Below are 21,176 nucleotides of genomic sequence, written 5' to 3' on the forward strand. Positions count from 1 at the left end.
TTTCATAAGAGTTTGTAGTTTTCAACCAATTAGAAGCTCATATGCGGAAGGTCGCAAGGCTTGCTCCTCCCAACGCTCTTCTTTCCTAGACAGAGCAAAGTCCAAGTCCAGTGGAGCCCAGGGCCTGGTTTTTAAGGTTGGAGTGAAATCCCCCTTCTCTTCTGTGAATGCTTGTTAAATTGATGAAATTCATTGACAATACATTACATTAGGGACAGTACCATACATATACATATTTCATTCATTAGAAATACAGAATATTCCAAAATCTTTTATATATTCTTTAATATACTATTGTTATAATTATTAATTATGAGGCTAAAGCCTTAGAAAACAAATGACGTCTTCTTTCCCTTCTTTACCTGCTTATCAGGAAACAAAGTGCTTAAAAGAACATTAATATTTTTCTCCTTTTACACTATTCTGTATAAGCTTCTATAGTACAATATACATATATTGTTCCCTTTTGTTTAACACAGATTTCCACAGCTATTTTGTGGTATTTGTTAATTAACATAAAAGTAAAATATAACACAATAAAAGTGGAAGTTTAAAATTCACTTTCTTTTTGTTCTTCTTCTCTTTGTTTCACATAGTGTTACTTGTTTACTTGTCTCATTGTGAAAACTGGCACAAAACTGAATGAGCTATTACTGTCTTGTTATCTCATCAGTAGCTTTTGTACCCAAAACAACTGATTTGATTTGGTAAACTGTTCCCAGCTGTAGTTTTTCAATAATACTTTCACTTTTAATGCACTTCTCTGAGGCACCTTTTAAAGAATTAATCAATTTTAAGGCAACACCTTGGCACCCCATAAATTCAATTTTTTTTAAACCCTAAAACATGGATGTGATTTCAGATGCCCTTTTGAACTCGGATAGGTGGTTGCACATGCTGAAAAAAGAACAGCAATGGCAGATGAACTGATGCAAAATAAACCTCACCCTGACTGAATAAAAAGGAACAACAACAACAAAAAGCGCCCATGGAGAAAGACTGGGCTTCCCTGTGCTTAGTTTTACACTGCATACTTGCCAGTGCTTAGCTTTACACTGCATACTTGCCAGTCAATACTTCAATTTTAACCATGCCAACTCTGATACAAACCCTGGAATAAATTACAGCATGGTTGCACTGTCAGTCAGCTTTCTGGTGCAGCCCTGTAAATACAGGGTTATAGTGCATGTTGGCCTGATATGCCACCCTATAATATCTGTTTGGATGTAAGCCTGACTGAATACAGTGGACTGCACTCCAAAGTAACAGTATGTAGGATAGTATCATTTGCCTCTGGTAACTGTGCAAAGATAGAAAGATTCATGTGACAAACACCTGTGAAATTTATACTGGCATAGTGGGGATAGAAAGGGAAATATGATTTATTTAAACTAATTTAGTCTCTACTGCATCCTTTGAAAAGAATGAGTATGTATCTGTGGCATATTGAGAACATTTTCTTACTCCTTATCTCTTCTTAGATTTAGATCCTACAAAGAAGGACACAATTATGAGCTAAATCATAACTTTTACATGAGCATACCGAAGTACTTTAAGCAAGCTAGCTAAAAAGTTGACACATCAATACATTTTTAAGAAGCAGAGAAACAACAACAGAACTGTGTGACCATAAATTCTTATTTAAGACCCAGGCATATCTGTGTTACTCTATCTTATGGACCAACTGAATTGATCATGTTAATTTCATGTGATTACCGTAGCACTATTGTATACCTGTCTTCTCAGACATAACTCCCATTTTGTTCAGTGGACTCTACTGTACTTCTGTTGCACTCTCTAGATTTAAAGTAGCATCACCATTGGAGAGAAAAGGTTAGTTTTGGATTATGAGAGAGTGGTGGATATGGCAAGGAGACTTTAACTGTGGCCCCTTTATTATCCACACATAATAAACTCTATAGGAAAAAAGGAAAAAGAAAGGAAGGAAAGATAACAGGTATACTATTGTGACTCATAGGATAATTAAATAAACTGTGTACTGTACTAAGAAAGTAATAGATGTAATCATCTTTTCCTGTTCCATTTTTTTAAAAATATTGTTACATTTATTTATTTATTATATTTCTTTCCCACTTTTTCCTATAATGAGTTGAAGGTGGCATATACTTTACATAAATATCACTTTTCCTCATCCCCATTTTATCCTGATTACAAACCAAAAGAACTAAGGTACAACCAAGAGATAGTAGAAACAATGTATCTCTGTACATTTTGAAAGCTTGCTAAATGCTTGGAAAGCTAGGTCACCATGACAAGCAAGTAGGACTGCAGCCAACTGTCTTCACAACTCCTTATTGTAACATGCACTGTTATGTAGCCTGCATTTTCTGTTTTATTTGCTTTATGTATTTACATGCAAGGAATTTATGGCTGTGCCATGTAACCTCCAAGCATTGCTGAAGCTACTCCAGCTGGTTGATCCATTGGAAATGGCTTGCCCAGTCCTTGTGCCATGTCTCTTGAGTCCTTGTCCTCAAGTAACCTTTTCTGCCCCATTGCCACCATTGAAGTGACATTTCCATGAATGAGGGCCTTTTGTTCAGGCTGTAGGGCAGATTCCACACATTTGCCATGCTCTAGTCATTTATGATATTAGTGCTTGTTGTAAAACACTGCATTGTCTTATCAGCCAAGTTGTCTCATTTTAAGCACCCATTTACTGTTTTTTTAAGTATGGGCTGTGGGGTGGAGCAGCGTTTGTGTCTCCTTGCTTCTGTTTTAAGTAGTTTAATCAGTTTCAAATAGTTTTAAATAATTTAAACAGTTTATGTTTTTTAAGTTTTAATTGCTCCAACATTCATCTTTTAATCTTGGTTTCGGCAAGTCTTTTAAAACTTTTTTGGAGTCGCAATAAGATCCTAGGGAGTTTGGCTCCCAAGCGGGCCGAAGGAGAAGGACGCAGAGATTAGCTTCAGTCTTATCTCACTCTCAAACAACAATAACAGCTGCATTCAGCCATAACATAGAGCTGGAAGACTTATTTATTCACTTTTATTTAAATTGGAACTGAACTCTTGAGTTTTTACATTTTATAATCTATTTTAACTCGGAACCTTGGAGCTTTTTCAGAGGGCTTGTTGGAAGAGGATCCCTAACACAAGAAGGTAGACAAGATAAGTAACATTTTACTTGTTAAGCTAGTGAACAGACAGCCAGGATATTTTTTTTCTGAGAAGCACTCAGGACACTGGGTTTTCAGATTAGGGAATTTAAACCAGCTATTATGGTTCTCACAAGGCAGGGTTGCAAGTTGCTGGGGACCTCACCCCCAAAACCACTTGAATTGCCACAGAGGAAAAGACAAACAAAAATCTCAGCCTTCTTCCCTATAAAAACAAAAAGGGAAAACCCACTGCGGATACTGATTCCTTGGATAACTCTGATGTACCTACCAGTTATATCAACAATCTGGACTGGTCAGTAGATTACTCTTGGGGCAAACTGGAAATGCAAATCAATGAGAACTTGGCAATGGAAATTGCTCAAGCTGAAAGCCTGGAATATACAACTGTGGCGTTCGCTACAACTCTTGGGAATGATATAAGGTATATTTCTGTAAATATGGAAGGGGAGATAAGACAGGAGGTAGAATTAGAATCCCCCCAAGATGCTAATATTGAATTGCCAGAAATGTGGAAGAACCAAGACACACGGTCTAACTCTAGGATGGTGAGAGATGAAATTAATGAGAGAACAAAGGCTGCCTTCAGCCCCATCTCAGAAAAGGGAGCAGAGGCTGCTGCAGAGGGATTGGAAGCCCCAAGAGAAAAATTGTTTATGAAAAGTATTAGTTTACTATCCAAAGAATTGGAGGCAATAAAACAATTCCTGTCAGGGTGCCAAGGGCTGCTAAGCACAATGGCTGAGATATGCTTGAGGCATGGAGGATTGCACTGTACGAATCAGAATGAAACCATTGGAACATGAGAATCACAATAAAGTAAGTCACAGAAAGATCAACTGTAGTAAGGGAAAGAGTTTCAAGAAGCACCAACAACAAACTGGCAAGAAGAGTACAGTGGTGCCCCACATGATGACGATAATCCGTCCCATTGAAATCACTGTTTAGCGCAATCATCATACGAAATCCATTTCCCCATTGTAATGCATTGAAACCCTTTTAATGCATTCAAATAGGGAAAATACCTCGTCGTCCAGCGAAGATCACCCATAGGGAAGCCATTTTGTGAGCGCTGATCAGCTGTAAAAATGGCTGTCCTGCAAAACATGAGTCCGGAAAACAGAGGGCAGCCATTTTGCGAAGCCGATGATCAGCTGTAAAAATCGTCTTGTGAACAAACGGTTCGCAAAGCACGGACCAAATCGGTGTCAAGCGAAAATCCCCCATTGGAATGACTGTTTTGTGAATCGCTATAGCAATTGCAAAAAGTCATTGTTATGCGGATTCATTGTTTAGCGGGGTCATCGTCTTGTGAGGTACCACTGTAAAAATATTTCTAAAAATTGAAAAAGGGAAGAACAGACCCAGCATCCAGGGAATTCCAAGAAAATGAACTTCCAAAGACTTTTTAGACTCCTGGACAACTGTACACAAAACTCACTCAAATCACCTCCACGGGGAGACCCTAAGCATGACATACATCAGCCTGATCAGGTTTGTCCTGTATCATCCAATAATTCGGGACCAGTTGTGTCCACAAACATGCCAAGTAAATCAATAAACAAGGAAGATGTTGCGCAAGACCCACAGAAGCAAATCCCCCATAAGGAACTGGGTTTAGCAGCTGAGAGGTCCAATTCTAACCAAGAGGGAAGCAAACTAGCAGCAGCACCACAATGGGAAATGATTCTAAATCGGGAAAAGCTGGCTTTTTTAACTCTTTCAAAGCCCAAAGGTAGACTCTCCCAGCTTAAAAGTAAAATCCATCTTTTGCAGCAATTACATCCAGTCATTCCAGAGATCACCATAAAGGATATAATGCACACTGAATATTTGTCTGCAGACTATTTCAACACACGTACAGTGGTGACTTTTAGGAATTGGCAGATCACGGGGGCTGTATATGGTCATAAGAATGAACTCCTGAGGGCAGGTTTGGTTGTGATGAGATTCTTCAAGAACATCACACAGACATGCCTATTACATAAAGATTCAAAAATTCAATCAAAATGTACTGGTCTCTGCAATCATATTAATTTTGAAGATGGTCAGTTCTCCGAACATGGCATGTATCAACGTGGGAAACAGCAATCAGCATATCCATCAAAAGACACAGATATCTTTCAAGTATCGGAAGAGAAGGAATTGCTAAAATCCTTTACGGCACTATATGGTGAGATAAGCATGGGTTTTCACTTGGTTGGTACTTGGCAAACAATTCATAGTGGCAGAAGTATCCCATGTCATCTCTCGTGGACTTTCAGGTGTTTTATTTTGCTATCACTATGTCTATAAATTTGTGGAAAGCCAACAGACACATTGAAACACCTTATTTTCTCAAACTGCATGGTGCTTTCAGCTCATACCTGAATTGTTGCAAACCTGGATAAGAGATAAATCTGTATTTTTAACTACCAATGTAGGCCTGGGAAAACTCCCTATGGGTCAAATATGTTGTACGTAGTACGAGGCAGGAATAATAGCAACTGCTTTAGCTGCTGGGTACCTTCTTGCTGCCTGGCCAGGTGCTAAAAATAGCTTTTTCCCTGTCTTGTTCCAAGTTGCCATGTTATTTGGATAATGGAGTTTCCCCCAGATTCTGGGCCCATTTTCCATTTCCTCTAATGCTTATTTCAGCTAACCCAGAAAAATTCTGCCCCCCTCTCAATGCTTACTTGTCCCTCATCTGTGACATCATATAGGCCCTGTAGTCTTAGGTCTGCCAGTGAATGGATTATTGCTGACCTGGTAACCCTACTGACCAGAGGTTTCCAGGCACCGGTCCACGACCTGGCAGCGGTCCGTGGCCTATCCAGGACCAGGCTGTGGACACAGATCTCCTCACCCCCCTGTGAGCGACCCCCCCATGAGCACCATCGAGTGCATGTGCCCTGTCCCCTGCTAGCACAACATGTGCATGCGTCCGAGTGCCCCTCCATGAGAGCTATGTGCGCATGCACACGAGTGTGTTCCGCCCCCTGCGAACACTGCTGTGCGCATGCACACAAGCGCCTCCCCATGAGCACGAAATGCGCATAAGCGAGCTCCACCCCCTGCGCACTCCCCAACCAGTCCACAGTTGGGAAAAGGTTGGGGACCACTGCTACTGATTGGAAGGAATTCATTTGGAAAAGGTACTGTACAAAGAAATTTAATTTACTTAAAAATAAACTTTTTTGAATATGGTTATAAGAATTCTAAGTTACTAGCTAAAGCGTTTTCTATAAAAAAGAATAAAAGTAATATAGGTTTAATACAAGATACGAATGGAAAAAGATGTAATAAAATGAAGGAGAAATTGGAAGCTTTTCAACCATTTTATAAAACCTTATATACTAGTAAAAATCATTCCATAATAAAAATTGAAGAGTATATAAAAATAATTTTAATAAGAAATTGTCAGAAAATAGAACAGTTGATTATGGATAAAGAAATAGAGGATATTATAAATAATTTAAAGGCAGGAAAGACGCCTGGAACAGATGGATTAGGTCCTGAGTATTATAAGGTATTTAAAATATTCTTATACTAAAATTAAAAGAGTTATTTAATAAGATATTAATGGGAGAAGAAATCCCACTATCATTGAATCACTCATTGTTTTAATATTGAAACCAGATAAAAATCCTACAAATATGGAAGCATATAGACCTATATCACTGATAAATCAAGATGCTAAGAAATAGCAATAATGGGAAAGAGATTGAATAGTTTTATGGGGAAATATATTGAAAAAGATCAAAATGGATTTATATCAGGTAGGCAAATGTCAGATTTAATGAGAACGGCACTTAATATAATGCACCTAGCTAAAGAAACTAATTCTAAAGCTGGAGTAATATCGTTAGATATATTCAAAGTATTTGATTCAGTGGAATGAGATTCGTTAAAAATGTTAATTAATTATTTTGGGTTTGGACCTGTTTTTAGGCAGATAATCCACCAACTTTATTCACAGACTAAAGCCAGAGTTATAGTTAATGATGGTATAACTGAGACAATATACCTAGGCCGAGGTACAAGACAAGGTTGCCCCTTGTCTCCAGTACTATTTACAATGATAATTGAATTATTGGCACAGATAATTAGAGATGATAAACAGATTAGAGGGATGAATTAGGAAAGTCTAAGCATTTAGTGGGAGTAGCAGTATAACTCAGTTCTGAACCAGCTTTGGAGCAGTCAGTGTCTGAAACCATTTGTTGGAGCCGCACCACAGAACAAGGATTATCATATTTTTCCATGTATAAGACACCCCCATGTATAAGATGTCCCCCCACTTTTCTAACCCAGAATTTCTTTCTTTGCAAGAAAGTGGAGGGGGAAGGCAGGGATCAAAGCACTTTGATTCCTGCCTTCCCCCTCCACTTTCTTGTGAGGAAAGTGCTTTCCCCCTCCACGTTCTTTTCAAAAAGCTGCTTTCCCCATCCACTTTTTGCGAAGTGTTTAACGTGCCAGGGCATAGGCCAAAGAGAGCACTGGAAAAATGTGGTGCCTTTTATAATGTTTAACATAAGAAGTCTGTAGAGAAGAAGACAGCCTCCTAGGCCAGAAGCATTAATTCTTTAAGCACTTCTAAAGTGATAACAAGGAACTGACCTATTCATTTATGGCATTTTGCCTTTGAAACATTCTCTCCTTGCCCATTTGCCAAATTTTCTGTTTTTTTTTTCTGCTATTCAACCTAAGAGGATAGGGAAGACACTTCTATGCTGCAGTTCCAAACTGTGGTTTCAGTTATTATTATATTGCTAAAGTTTTATTTCTACTTTATCTCTTTGTACTTGTTGACAAATTCTAGATTATCTGCAAAAAAGAGGAGGGTTATAAGTATTTCATATGAATGTTAAAAAATAAATTTAATAAAACATTGTCAATGATGCTGGTGAATTTCCTCTATAGATGCACTTTTTAGTCTGCAGTCCAAGAAATGTTAAGGTTCTTTGGAAAGTTCTCAAAGGTTTTGTCAATGAAAAAGATAAATTATGTTGACCAGGCTTCAGTCGGATCGAAACCTATCTAGGGCAACCTTAACTTTTCTAATTTAAACATTTCCTGAAATCCAATGCAAGTGACAGCAGCAGAAAAATATTTGGGTGTGCCCTGGGTTGAACTCTGAGTTTGCACAAGGCAACGATGGACTCATGCAAACAAGATGTGTTGCTCAGACTGATGTGGGTTGGAAGTATGATCCTTCCCCCACAGACCTAATTGATAAATTGAAGATCAATAAGTCACTGGGCCCAGATGGCATCCACCCAGGGGTTATTAAGGAACTAAGGAATGAAGTTTCTGATCTCTAAACTAAAATATACAATGTGTCCCTTAAGTCAGCCACAGTGCCAGGGGACTGGAGGGTAGCACACCAATATTTAAAAAGGAAAAGGGGGGGGGGACCAGGGAAACTACAGGCTGGTTAGCTTAATGCCCGTTCCAGGGAAGATGGTGGAAAGCCTCATCCAAGATAAAATCTTAAAACACATAGAAGAAGAAGCCTTGCTGAGGGAAAAGCAGCATGGCTTCTGTAAGGGTAAGTCTTGCTTCACAAACCTTTTAGAATTCGTTGTAAAGGTCAACAACAGGCATGTGGGTGCAGGATAAACAGTGGATATTGTCTCTCTGGATTTACAGAAGCCGTTTGATGTGGTCCCTCACCAAAGGCTGCTGAGAAAACTCCACAGTCAGGGGATAAGAGGGCAGGTCTTCTTATGGATTGAGAATTGGCTGAGAACCAGGAAACAGAGAGTAGGTGTCAATGGGCAATTTTCACAATGAAGAGAAATGAAGAGCGGTGTGCCCCAGAGATCTGTCCTGGGACCAGTGCTTTTCAACCTGTTAATAAATGACCTGGAGACAGGGAAAAGCAGTGAGGTGACCAAGTTTGCAGATGACATGAAACTTTTCCGGGTGGAGAAGACCAGAAGGAATTGTGAAAATCTCCAGAAGGATCTCTCCAAACTGGGAGAATGGCAAATACATTTCAAAATAAGAAAATGTAAAGTAATGCACACTGGGGCAAAAAATTCAAAACTTTATTTATCGATGTGGCATCCACCCAGGTCATGAATATTCATATGATATTTGCATAGACCAATGGGAGTGCTGGAAGGATGGTGTCACGAGATTTAAGAGACTCAGGAGGAGGAGGAGGATTTAGATAGGGTTTAGACTCAGAGAGAAGATTGAGAGAGTTTTGGAGTTTGGGCAGGAGAGTGGTGGTTGAGAGTGGATAAAGGAGAATGTTTGTTTAAGGGCTAACAACATTGCTTGATCTGTCAACACCTGTATCAATAAACAATTTCTATTTGGTTCTTTTAAAATGACATATGACCTGGACATCTATCGTTAATAATAGGTAATGTTGATGTAATCAACTGGTGGCAGCTAAGGGGCACGTAGCATGAGCTCTTTGTTTGGTGAAACAAGCAGAGGCCATGTGGGAATTGTGACAATCGGCTAATGGGTTCTGAGCTGTCCGTGACGGATCAGGAACGAGATCTTGGTGTGCTGGTGGACAGCTCAATGAAAGTGTCAACACAGTAAGCAGTGGCAGTGAAGAAGGCCAATTCCATGCTAGGTATCATTAAAAGGGGGGACTGAAAATAAAACATTTGGACTCAGGGTGCAATCAGATGGCATTTAGCTTGCTGTTTGGTCCATTGTGGGGACAGGTTGGTTCAAACCTTTTTCCAGTGATTGTATGATAGACAGTGGTGCCTCACTTGACGGGGATAATTCACTGTTAAGCGAAATCCTCGTCAAGCAAAACGAAAAAGCCCACTGAAATGCATTGAAAACCGGTTCAATGTGTTCCAATGGCCGAAATACCTCAGCGTCCAGCGAAGATCCTCCATAGGGCGGCCATTTTCTGGTGCCTGTAATGTGAGGAATCTGTCCTAAAGCACAGCAGGTGGCCATTTTGAAACCCAACAATCAGCTGTTTTTGATTGTTGTTAAGCGAAAAATCGGTTCACGAAACAGATCGTCGTGAAACCGATCGTCGTAAAACGGAAAAACCCCATTGAATCATCGTTTAGCGATCGTTTAGCGATCGCAAAAAACTAATTGTCAAGTGATTTCCTCGTCTGATGAGGTAATCGTCAAGCGAGGCACCATTGTAATCCTGTAGTGAACCAGTCCATACCCGGAGCGTTCCTGTCTGCATCTTTCTGGGTCCCTCTCAGGGGCTCCTACTTTTTGATGTGGGCAGGATCACTCCATTTTGGTTTGTTTTCCATGCGCGCAGTTGCTGGAAACAAACCAAAGCGAGCCTTCACCTGCTGAGGCTCCTTCGGTCATCAATTTGCTATATTGTGAAGAAGATGGTCACTTCAGGATATGGTAAAATTAAACACTTTCTCTGCTTCTTGATGGAGGGGCTGAAGAAGGAAATCAATTTTTAAAGATTGTATTAGAGCTTTGTTGATGTGCTTATAAGGTAGATGGAGGGGGCTCTTGAGAGTCCCCTGGACTGCAAGGAGAACAAACCTATCAATTCTAAAGGAAATCAACCCTGAGTGCTTATTGGAAGGACAGATCCTGAAGCTGAGGCTCCAATACTTTGGCCATCTCATGAGAAGAGAAGACTCCCTGGAAAAGATCCTGATGTTGGGAAAGTGTGAAGGCAAGAGGAGAAGGGGATGGCAGATGAGAGAAGAGAGGACTCCTTGGAAAAGACCTTGATGTTGGGGAAGTGTGAAGATAAGAGGAGAAGGGGACAACCGAGGATGAAATGTTTGGACAGTGTCATCGAAGCAACCAACATGAATTTGACACAACTCCGGGAGTAAGTGGAAGAGCCTGGCATTCTCTGGTCCATGGGGTCACGAAGAGTCGGACATGACTAAATGACAAAACACACAGATGTACTTAAATAATTAGACAACTTTCTCCCAAATGCAGGAGAAGACAGGAGAGGGCAAAGAGGGATTCCTTCCCCACCTTTCCTTGTCTTAAAGGTTGGTTCAAGAACACACCTGCAGCCAAATCCACTGCCTGCTGGTACTGTTCATAATTAAGGTGCAGGAGGACACCCCTCGCAAAAGTAAGTTCTGAGATGTCTATAATAAATCAAAGGAAAGGAAAGCAATACATTTCAAACTCCCTGATGGGTAATGTTGTAGAAAAAGTTGGCTGGTCAATTAGGGGTTGAACATTCTTTATATTACCTCCTTGTCCAGCCTGAATGACACCAAGCACAGCTTGCTGTGTTGCATTTAGTGTGCTAATCAACTGCAAGCACAGAGGTGTTGCCTCTGGCAATTCCATGCTTGTTGGCATGCATACTAACGGAGCAGTCACAGTTGAATTCTGTCAGGCAACTTTGTGTTCCACATTCAAACTTTTATAGGCTGGAACTGATGTGTATTATTATTTTCAAATTCATCAAGTACATGTTCGGAGTTATTCCAGATGGAGGGAATCTAACATTACATGTCAAAATGCAGGGCTGAGAGGTTATTGAATACATAAAATAAGGTGCATATGTAATTCTTTACAAATGTTTTCTTCTTCCCTCATAACTATTTTTTTTCACCTTTGTGTGTATCTAGCCTACAAAAAGCATTTTTATTGTAGGAGACATTTCATGGAGCAGGCACTAGCTCACAAAAGCTAATGTTATAATAAAACATGCAGTTTACAACCAGGATAGCAGATTTCCAAAAGCCGCTGGTTGTGCTGCCACTTGCACAAACTAATGCCACAATAAATGTGTTTCTTTATATTACGTCATAAACTTTATAAGATCCCAAAGCGCTCTACGTTATTTCTGCAAAACTCTCTTAAGAGCCCTCAGGAAAAAATAAATACATGAAATTCATGCAAATATTTCTAGCTGAGTCAGACAGCCTAAAAATCTAACTGCATAATCTTTAAAGTGGGAACACGGCCACTATTATGATATTTTAAATGGAAGCGGTCACATGCCTAGGCCTTTCATTATCTGAAGAGGTAAAAACAGATGGTAAAAGTAGCTAGCGGACAGATTTGAACATCAAAACCATTTATAGCTTTTTGTCTAAAGTTGATCAGTTGCTTATCTTTAACATACTGCAAAAAAAACTCTTTAGTATTTGTGAAGATTAACAAGTTTAAAATAAAAACAATCATCACTGTTTCATTTTATTTTTAAGTAAAGTTGGTTCAGCCCCTGAACACAGTTCAGATTTAATTGCCCGGCCCTGATCTACAGCAACTATCGCTCATGGCATACGATACCTCTGACGCAGAGTTCTATTTTGGACAGCTGTATAGGAAAGCAGTGTCAGCTGTGAAAGCCATGAGTGCCATCTACAGGTAATCGCGACACTGAAGTTCAGGTAAGACATTTCGGTTCATCAGTACCCCCTTTCCCACTCCTCATCCAGATACGTTAATAAAGATGTTAACGTTTGAAATTGTAACCTAGGAGAGGAACAGGCGCACTCAGCTTATCATAAAAGATCTCACACCAAGGAGTGAGTTTAATAAATTTTGGGGAAAATTTTGTCTGCATTACAACACAGTGCCTCGAATACAGAATTAAGTGCCTTAGCAATTAAAAAAAATACTGTACAATTAATGGATTGAGTTCTACTCGTCTTAGCCAATCGGTTGGCGAGGGGGCGCGGTCTCGAACTCTCCCCGTCCAATCGGACAGAGAGAACCCATACAAGATTTGCGCTCGCCCCTTGCACGCGCTTGGTGCCGATGATCGGCGGCGGCAGTAGCCCAATAGCTTTACAGGAGCAGGCGGTACCATGCCAGAGTCATTGGCCAATAGAGAAAGGCGGAGTCCCTAGGTGGGCGAGGCGGCCAGCGTAGGCTGTGCCAGGCGGAGTGGCAGGCGAAGCGTCCCATCGAACCGGCGGCGAAATGAAGCGCAATCCAATGGCGGCTCCGGGTGGGCAGTGCGAAGGGGCGGGCCTCTGCTTTGAGGAGAGGAGAGCCGAACACTGAGGGAGCCGGTCGGAACGCCCGCGCCGGGCAGTGTGCGCGCGCGTTCTACTGCTGCACAAAAATGCACTCGGATGCTGCCGCTGTCAGTAAGTCGGGAGCAAAAAAAGGGTCGCGCGGAACAGGAGCTCGCGACGTCCCCTGAGCGACAGAGGGAAGGAGAGGAGAGGAGAATGGTCCTCTCAGGGAAAGGGAGGGAGGGAGGGGAGAGGTTGAGAGAGAGAGGTGGCAGCAATAGCCTGGGAGAAGGCAAGGAGAAAAAGGCTTTCGAAGGAGAGGGGTGGTGCTCACAAAGGCATAGTGAGGAAGGAGGAGGAGGGGGGGATAGGCTGTGACGCAGTTTGCCCAGCTTGGGTCGGGGATTCTTCCGGGTGGAAATGACTCTCTGTACCTTCTGGGGGCGGGAAGAGGAACGTCTCCCATTCTCTCTCCAGACCCTCAGCCGTCTCTCCACCCTCTGATTGAATCGGAGCTGCGGGGGGGGGGGGGGCTCCTTTATCTCTAGGGATCTGGAGCCGGCTGTGAAGGAGAGAAAGGAACACCCCCTCTCTCCTCTCTTTCTTTCTTTCTTTCTTTCTTTCTCATTGCATTGTGGGCACTTGAGTCCCTGACTCCTGTCTCCCGTGTGGCCCGATATTGGCTGACGCACTACAACTCCCAGAGTGCAGCGCGGTGCCAACTGTCTTTCTCCCCCACGCCCCCTCCTCCTTTCTCTTCCACCATTCGCCCCACTGTTTGGGTTGGTAGGGTGCAGCTTGAGACTGAACCCAGTCAAGGAGTTCCTTTCTCCTGGAAAGGCTCTGTGTGTGTGTGTGTGGGTGGGTGGGTGGGTGGGTGGGGGGCTTGGCTTACAGTGGGGCATATTGAAGGATCAGGAACTGCCGATGTGATGAGGGAGTGACCCTGCTGTTTGTAAGGAGGAAGGAAAAGGCAGCACTGGAAGAGGGGGAGAGGTCTTGTAGCTTCCATTCGTGTGATCTTTTGCTTTCTAACTTGCTTAAGTCTCCCTGTTTCTCTAGCGTTTCGCCTGCACTGGGCAAAGTTCCCTGTTGCCCAGCTGTCATTGTCTGCATTCTGAAGAAACATCAGGGAAGGGGGAAAAAGTATAGCTGCATTTGGATTTTTTCCTAAAGATTCTTGCTTTCTAAGTCAGCTAGTTTTGGTGTGGATCTGCACAGTCCATCTTGTAAGTGAATGCAATTTCCAGGAGACAAACATTCAGTTTTGTCTTTATCTGCTTTTGCAGATAGAGCAGAATTGATGTTGAATCCGTAAAAATTGAAATTTTTTTTAAAAATTAAACACATACTTTCTCAGCTTTGCTTTAAAATATTAGGAAAGTTACTCTTCTAATAAGATGTTGGACTGATTCAATGGGCTCACTCTAATGTGATTTACTAATCTAAGCAATAGGATTTCAGCCATTGTTTGTCATTTTTAGTGGTCTAATAAACATATCACTCACTCTTGCTTTCTGATAAAAGGCAATGTGATCTTTCCCTCCTCTACTAGCCTGATCACCTTATAATTCCATGATCATCTGTGAGTTTTAAAATGCAGGTTGCGTAATCATCATCTTTCTTCAGAATCAAGGCAGCAGTGCCCCCACCCAAAATATATTTGACTGAAACTATATCACATTGACTTCAGTGGAATTTTCAACTCCGTCTGCGTTGAATGTCATTCTCTGTCTTCTGATTTGTTGGAGCATACTTGTCAAGCACAGTCTAATTTTCCATTAATATAAAATTGTATATATTGTAGGCTCTCATGATGTAAATGAAATTAACTCTTCACTAATGTGTGAAACATTCTTGCTGAAGATCTAAATAATGTAAGACAGATAGTTTCACTGTCAGTTGTAAAAAAAATCTGCCACGTTAAAAAAGTAGTATATGAAATTGCATATAAATTTAGTTAAGAGCATGTGATTATTCTCCCTTTTTAGGGTTCATTGTAATATGTTAATTTAGGCTATAATTCTGTATATGCTTAGTCTGAAGGAAGTCCCTGACTTCTGAGTAAACTTGTTGCAACATTTTTGGGCCCATTAGCAATTTATGAAAGTGTTCCAACAGAAAAGTTGAGGATACAAAATGAATGCTATAGACTGAGTGTGTGCTCAGTAAAAAAGATATTTAATATATCTGAAAGCCTGAGTAGAAGGCAGAGGTGAAATCCAACTCCTCTGGAGCTATAGTTTTCTATACCAGTAAAAAAAAAAACAGTTAATGAAAGCCCTATTCTTTTTCTACCTCCCTTTTCTGTTTTCTAACCAAATCATTCCCACATCACCTTTTCTCCTTCTTGTCAGAGATCTATCCACACAAACACCCATTCTGGATAATAACCAGTTGTACAAACATGCACTCTTGCTTGACTTTAAATCATCATTTGTTTGTGCACATGGACACAGTCTTTCTAATAACATACACAAGCAAGGACTCAAAATACCTATCATGCATTCTTTTTCCTGCAAGTACGTGAACAGACTTTTACAGGATCATTCTGAAATCTCCCCCTCTAATCGGGGGCTCCTGTATTTTCAAAGTTCTGTTTTCACAGGGATGAAATTGGTTGATTTGACTGCAGTCCTATATGTACTTCGGAGCAGGTAGAGGCTAATACAAAACTTGTTTATTAAACCACATTCTTCCACAGGAGCTACTTTGGATTTTTTTATTTCATTCAACAAATGACAGTTCATTGCCAATGATAGTTTTACCCTTGAACTCAATCACCGGTAGTATCACCAAAGCCAAATCCTAGATGCCCAAACAGAAGCCAGTTACTTTTTGTGAAAATACACTTGGCAGTGTGACTTGTGCTTCCAGGTTAAATACAACTTACTCCTAAGCAAGTACGTATGATCTCGTGCATCTTTACAGGAAACAGTGCAGTTTGATGCATGTCTGTTAAGAATAAATCCTATTAAACTTGAGGAACCTGATTTTAATTAAATATGCCTAACATTAAGTAGTTGGTCTTTAAGGTGCCATTACAACATACTTTTAGAATCCCATATGTTTGTAAGATTAGTAAATAGAATTTAAAAAAACTTCATGGTATTATATTGAATCACTTCATGGTATTAAATCAAAGCATTTTCTTTGGAGAAAGTCTCTTAATTTGCAATTCTGTTTGTTGTGGTTTTGTATTTTTTTAAATCTAAATTAATGTACTGTGGGCTCTATGCAAAAGTTAAGTGAGTTTGAGGCTGCCCGCCCGACAAACCTTTCCTGCTCCCTTTTGCAAAAACACTTCTTGTGTAGATCCTCAAGAGAAATCTACCATATTGTGTAAGGAAGTGCAGTAGGAGTGGAAAGATTCTGAAAGTGAGACGGGGAAGTGTCTGCAAGACTCTTGTTCCCACTGCAGCACATCATGTCATGTTACAGGCCTTTCCTGTGGAACTTCTGACTCTCAAGAGTCCTGGTGGAGGGGGGGCACAGGGAACTGCATTGGGAAGTGCAGATGTGGAACAAACAGCCTTGTGCAAATGAGCTTCTATTTGCTAATAGAGTTTTGTCAGTTTCTAATATTATAGGATATCATATGTCTTTAGAATAGGTTTTTAAAATATATATAGATTTTTTTAAATGATCAGTAGTTTTAAAAAGCAACTTCAAAATTGCTATGGTTAGGTATGACATGTGGGAACTGAACTGAGCTTTCAAATTGTTTCTACACAATCCAATTCTATATGTGTTGACTCTGAAACAAGTTTACTCTTTGCAAGGGATTGTAAACTTTGCAGATTTTCAGATAATCCTTAATGACACACCACTTTAATACATATTTGTTGTGGTTAAAAATTCCTCCGGGTACTCCAGCCTCAGATATCTTCTCATAAAATATTTTTGTGTTGATTAATCTCAGAGGGATGTGTGCGTGCATGATCTTGTTAGGAATTGAGTCAATTATGTAGTCAGTTGTATGAATTAGAAAATGGTTCTTCGGGAGAAGTTGCCTAACATTACCTGGCATTTTCTAACAGTGATTATAAAGCAAAATTGAAATGTTGTTTACTTGTTTAGGTCAAGTAGTGGAGTCCATTAATGAATAGAAGAATGTTTCCAGTGTCTTTTTTTTAAAAAATATTTTCCTTGCTTTAAATGTTTATGCTTGGTAAGGCAGCGAATATTAGCTATGTACTCATTCTGTTAGCCTGTAAGTAAAACTGTAAGTCATTGTAAGACATGAGCATTGCCTACCATCAAAATCAGTACCAATCCTGGTAGTTAAAATAGCAAGGTAAAACAAAAAATATAGTACGATCCCGGGTGGATAAAGATAAATGATTTGTAAAAAATCAAATTTATATAAATTGTGATTTAAATTTTTTTAAAAAATTAATTTAAATTCTCAGAGAAATCAGATTTTTTTTAAAATTTAAAAGGGCTTGTCAAGAACAGCTCCTGCCAGATTATTATCATCAAATTTTTTGATTGGGTAACTTTCTGGGTAGGTGATGGGAGCACCATAGACATAATATATCTTGATTTCAGCAAAACCTTTGACAAAGTGCTTTATGATATCCTCATTAGCAAGCTAATTGGGTAGGACAACCGTCAGGTGGATACACAGTTGGTTACAGAATTGTACTCAGAGAGTGCTTATCACTGGTTCCTTCTTAAACTGGCTGGAGGTAACAGGCAGGGTACCAGAAGGCTCAATCTTGGGCCAGGTGCTCTTTAACAGTTTTACAAATTAATAATAACAATTATGGTTATTATTATTATTCATTTTTCCCCACAAATTATTTGGATTAGGAGGCTCAGACAATGTTTATCTAATTTGTGGATGACACAACATTTGGATGGAATAGATAATACCTTAGAACAGTGGTCCCCAACCTTGGGCCTCCAGATGTTCTTGGACTTCAACTCCCAGAAATCCTGGCCAGCAGAGGTGGTGTGAAGGCTTAGGGGAGTTGTAGTCCAAGAACATCTGGAGGCCCAAGGTTGGGTACCACTGCCTTAGAAGACAGAAACAACATTCAGTGTGGATTTTCAAACAAAGTTGCTATTGTTGCTTTGCCAGTATGGGCATATTAAGGTAGAGTACATTGAATGGGATGATTGGTAATTTCAGCTCAATATAGTCTACTGTCTCCCAATGCAGTAATAACTATAAGTCAACATGGATTTCTGAAGAACAAATCCTGCCAGACTAACCCTATCTTATTTTTTTTTTAATCAGGTAACCTCCCTGATAGATAGTGGGAGTGCTGTAGATACAATACATCTTGACTTCAGCAAAGCTTCTGACAAAGTGCCTTACGGGATTCTGATTAGCAAGTTAACTAGGTGTGGGATGGACAGAACCACTGTTAGGAGGATATACAGCTGGTTACAGACTTGTACTCAAAGTCTGTTGATCCTTCTCAAACTGAGAGGAGGTAACAAGTGGAGTACCCCAAGGCTCAGTCCTGGGCCCAGTTCTCTTCAACATTTTTATTAATGACTTGGATGAGGGAGAGCAGGGGATATTTATCAGATTTGTGGATGACACAAAATTGGGTAGAATAGCTAATAACTTGGAAAATAGAAACAAAATTCAAAAATATCTTGATAGGTTGAGAACTAGGGTGAAAACAACAGAGTAAACTTTAACAGGAATAAATGCAAAGTTCTACACGTAGGGGGAAAAAAACAAATGCAGATACAAGATGTGAGATACTTGGCTCAGTAATTAATACAAGTAAGAAGGATTTTGAAATAGTTGTAGATCAGAAACTAAATATGAGTCCACAGTGCTATGTGGCTACAAAAAGAGCAAATGCTATTTCAGGCCGCATTAACAGAAGTACTCCAAATCCAATGAGGTATTCGTCCCCTTCTATTCAGCAGTTTTTAGGCCTCATCTAGAATAGTGTGTCCAGTTCTGGACATCACACGTTCTTTAAGAAGGATGCCAACAAACTGGAGCATGTTCAGAGGAGGGCAAGAAGGGTGATCAGGAGACTGGAAAACAGGCCTTTTGCAGAAAGACTGAAAGAACTGGGCATGTTTAGCCTTGAGAAAAGAAGGCTGAGGGGAAGATATTATAGCATTTTCAAATACTTCAAAGGTAGTCATACAGAGGAGGAGCAGAATTTGTTCTTGATCATCCCAGAGTGCATAATGGTCTCAAGCTACAGGAAGCTAGATTTGGGCTGACTATCAGGAACATCTTAAATGTTGGAGCAGTATGACAATTGAACTGATTACCTTGACAAGTGGTATACATTCAAGAGAAAATTGGAAAAACACCTGTCAGATCTGGTTTGATTTGGATTCCTTCATTGAGTAGGGTGTTTTGGCTTCCATGGCCTTATATTCTATGATCCTATAAATTATGATTTAAATCAGTTTGATTTAAATAAAACCAACCTTGCCGCAATCTTTCAAATAATTCAGTGAAGGGCTGAAGCCTTTTAAAAATGAAAAGGTTCTCACCGCCTCTTGAAAAGTGGGTAAAGATATGGTTAGTTGGCCTTTCCTTTGGAGAATATTCCAATAGCTTGGTGTCATGATAGAGAAGGCCCTGATCCTTGTATCCACTGCTGCATCTTTGACAATGGAGAGGGCTTAATGCAAAAGTACTGTAATGTAATTTGATTACTGTGTAGGTAATATCTGGCAACTGCATTTGGAATCAGGTGATATTTTCAAACTATCTTGAAGGGAAATAGTTCGTTGAGTACATCCTCGTGATTCAGTCTGCACGTGAATAGATGCAAATTATAAATAGATGTGAATTATAAGCATTGAGTACATGACTATGGAAAATCCTTTGACCCTGTGGCTCACAGCAAACTATGGCAAGTTCTTAAAGAAATGGGAGTGCCTGATCACCTTATCTATGTCCTGAGAAACCTATATGTGGGACAGGAAGCAACAGTTAGAACTGGATATGGAACAACTGATTGGTTCAAAATTGGGAAAGGAGTACGACCAGGCTGTATATTGTTTCCCTGCTTATTTAACTTACTTAACGACTAAACAACAACAACAAAAGTCAAACATTTCGCAACTTTCTAGTGTCAATAGTTTATTTACAGTCCTTAGACCAGTCACATAAGTATAAAACCTTAAAATTTCTAACTTTCTAGTGAATTATTTTTAGATTCCCCATTTGTGAAAGCATGTCTTATATTTAGGTTCTTTTTATTTGGTATTATGTTCTTATCAGAAGGTCATTGGAGTAAGCCCCACTCTTTGTTGTTGCTTCATTTGAGTGACCTCTGCTAGTTCTAGGCAGGACTAGCAATCTAGATTAGAAAAAGAATAAGTTACTCTTATTTTATTATTCTTCTTGTCACCCATATACCTTAAAACACTGTAAAAATTACTGCAACAATTATTTGCCTATGATCAAAGAACCTTAGACAAAGACATAGTACCTATTGAGAATAAATGCTTCCTTTTAAACTGCCTTGGCATTCTATTCCTTTTTAATCTACTTCTGATTATTTTAGAAGTTTGCAGTGGTAATGAGAGACACGTGAAGTTATCAAGCCCTAGTGTATTATTTCTAGAAGTGAAAATGTATAATTAAAAAAGAACATTTAAATTTGCCTCTTTTAGAAAGCAGTCTGTTTTGGCTCCTGCTAGTAAAACAAGCTCTGCATATAAATAAGCTTACCAGATACCAAGGGCAGTTGAAGAGGTTCTAGCCATTTTGGAAGCAGAATTTGAGATGATAGGGTTCAAAATTACCTTGTTAATGTTAGACATTAGAAATTGTGAGAGTAAATCCTTTTTGTTGCGATTGAGTGCAGGGATTGGTTGATTCAAGTAGCATGCATAGCATCCTGTTGCTTAGTATAGTAAGACACGCTAGAATTGGTCCATTGAATTAATGGAGATTTTGGGAATCAACTCCTTTGTAAATTTCTTTGATTCAGTAGCCCTTCTCTAGTTGTAATTTACTATAGTAAGCAACATCTAATCTGTTAATCATTGGCTAAAATCCTGTTGATTAACAGGGCATGTGTTCCCTCCTAAATCATATACTGTATTTCACTAAAAGGGTCTTGAGCACTGGATTTATAACAACTATTGAGGGGGAGCATTTTATTTTGTGGTAAGCAGTTTGACTTCTATCTACCATG

General features: G+C 39.8%; 1 protein-coding gene and 1 long non-coding RNA gene across 3 annotated transcripts in view; one reads left to right on the plus strand and one right to left on the minus strand.

Annotated features, from left to right (window-relative positions):
• Positions 1-1,358: 1,358 nt before the first annotated feature.
• On the minus strand, positions 1,359-12,492 carry LOC144589613 (uncharacterized). The gene is made up of 2 exons (XR_013545832.1): positions 12,362-12,492; positions 1,359-1,490 (listed from the first exon to the last, which is right to left on the minus strand). It is a non-coding gene; the product is annotated as an uncharacterized LOC144589613 (long non-coding RNA).
• A 518-nt stretch (positions 12,493-13,010) lies between these two features.
• Positions 13,011-21,176, plus strand: part of DCUN1D4 (defective in cullin neddylation 1 domain containing 4) — a 30,681-nt gene continuing 22,515 nt past the window's right edge. Inside the window, exon 1 of one of the 2 annotated variants that reach the window (XM_020792500.3) lies at positions 13,011-13,167. In XM_020792500.3, the coding sequence (XP_020648159.2) occupies positions 13,143-13,167 (25 nt within the window). In that variant the 5' untranslated portion in view covers positions 13,011-13,142. The remainder of the gene's footprint in view (positions 13,168-21,176) is intronic. The other variant, XM_078394672.1, reaches the window with a different exon arrangement.

The sequence above is a fragment of the Pogona vitticeps genome, chromosome 5 (genome assembly GCF_051106095.1).
Source record: "Pogona vitticeps strain Pit_001003342236 chromosome 5, PviZW2.1, whole genome shotgun sequence".
NCBI lineage: Eukaryota > Metazoa > Chordata > Lepidosauria > Squamata > Agamidae > Pogona > Pogona vitticeps.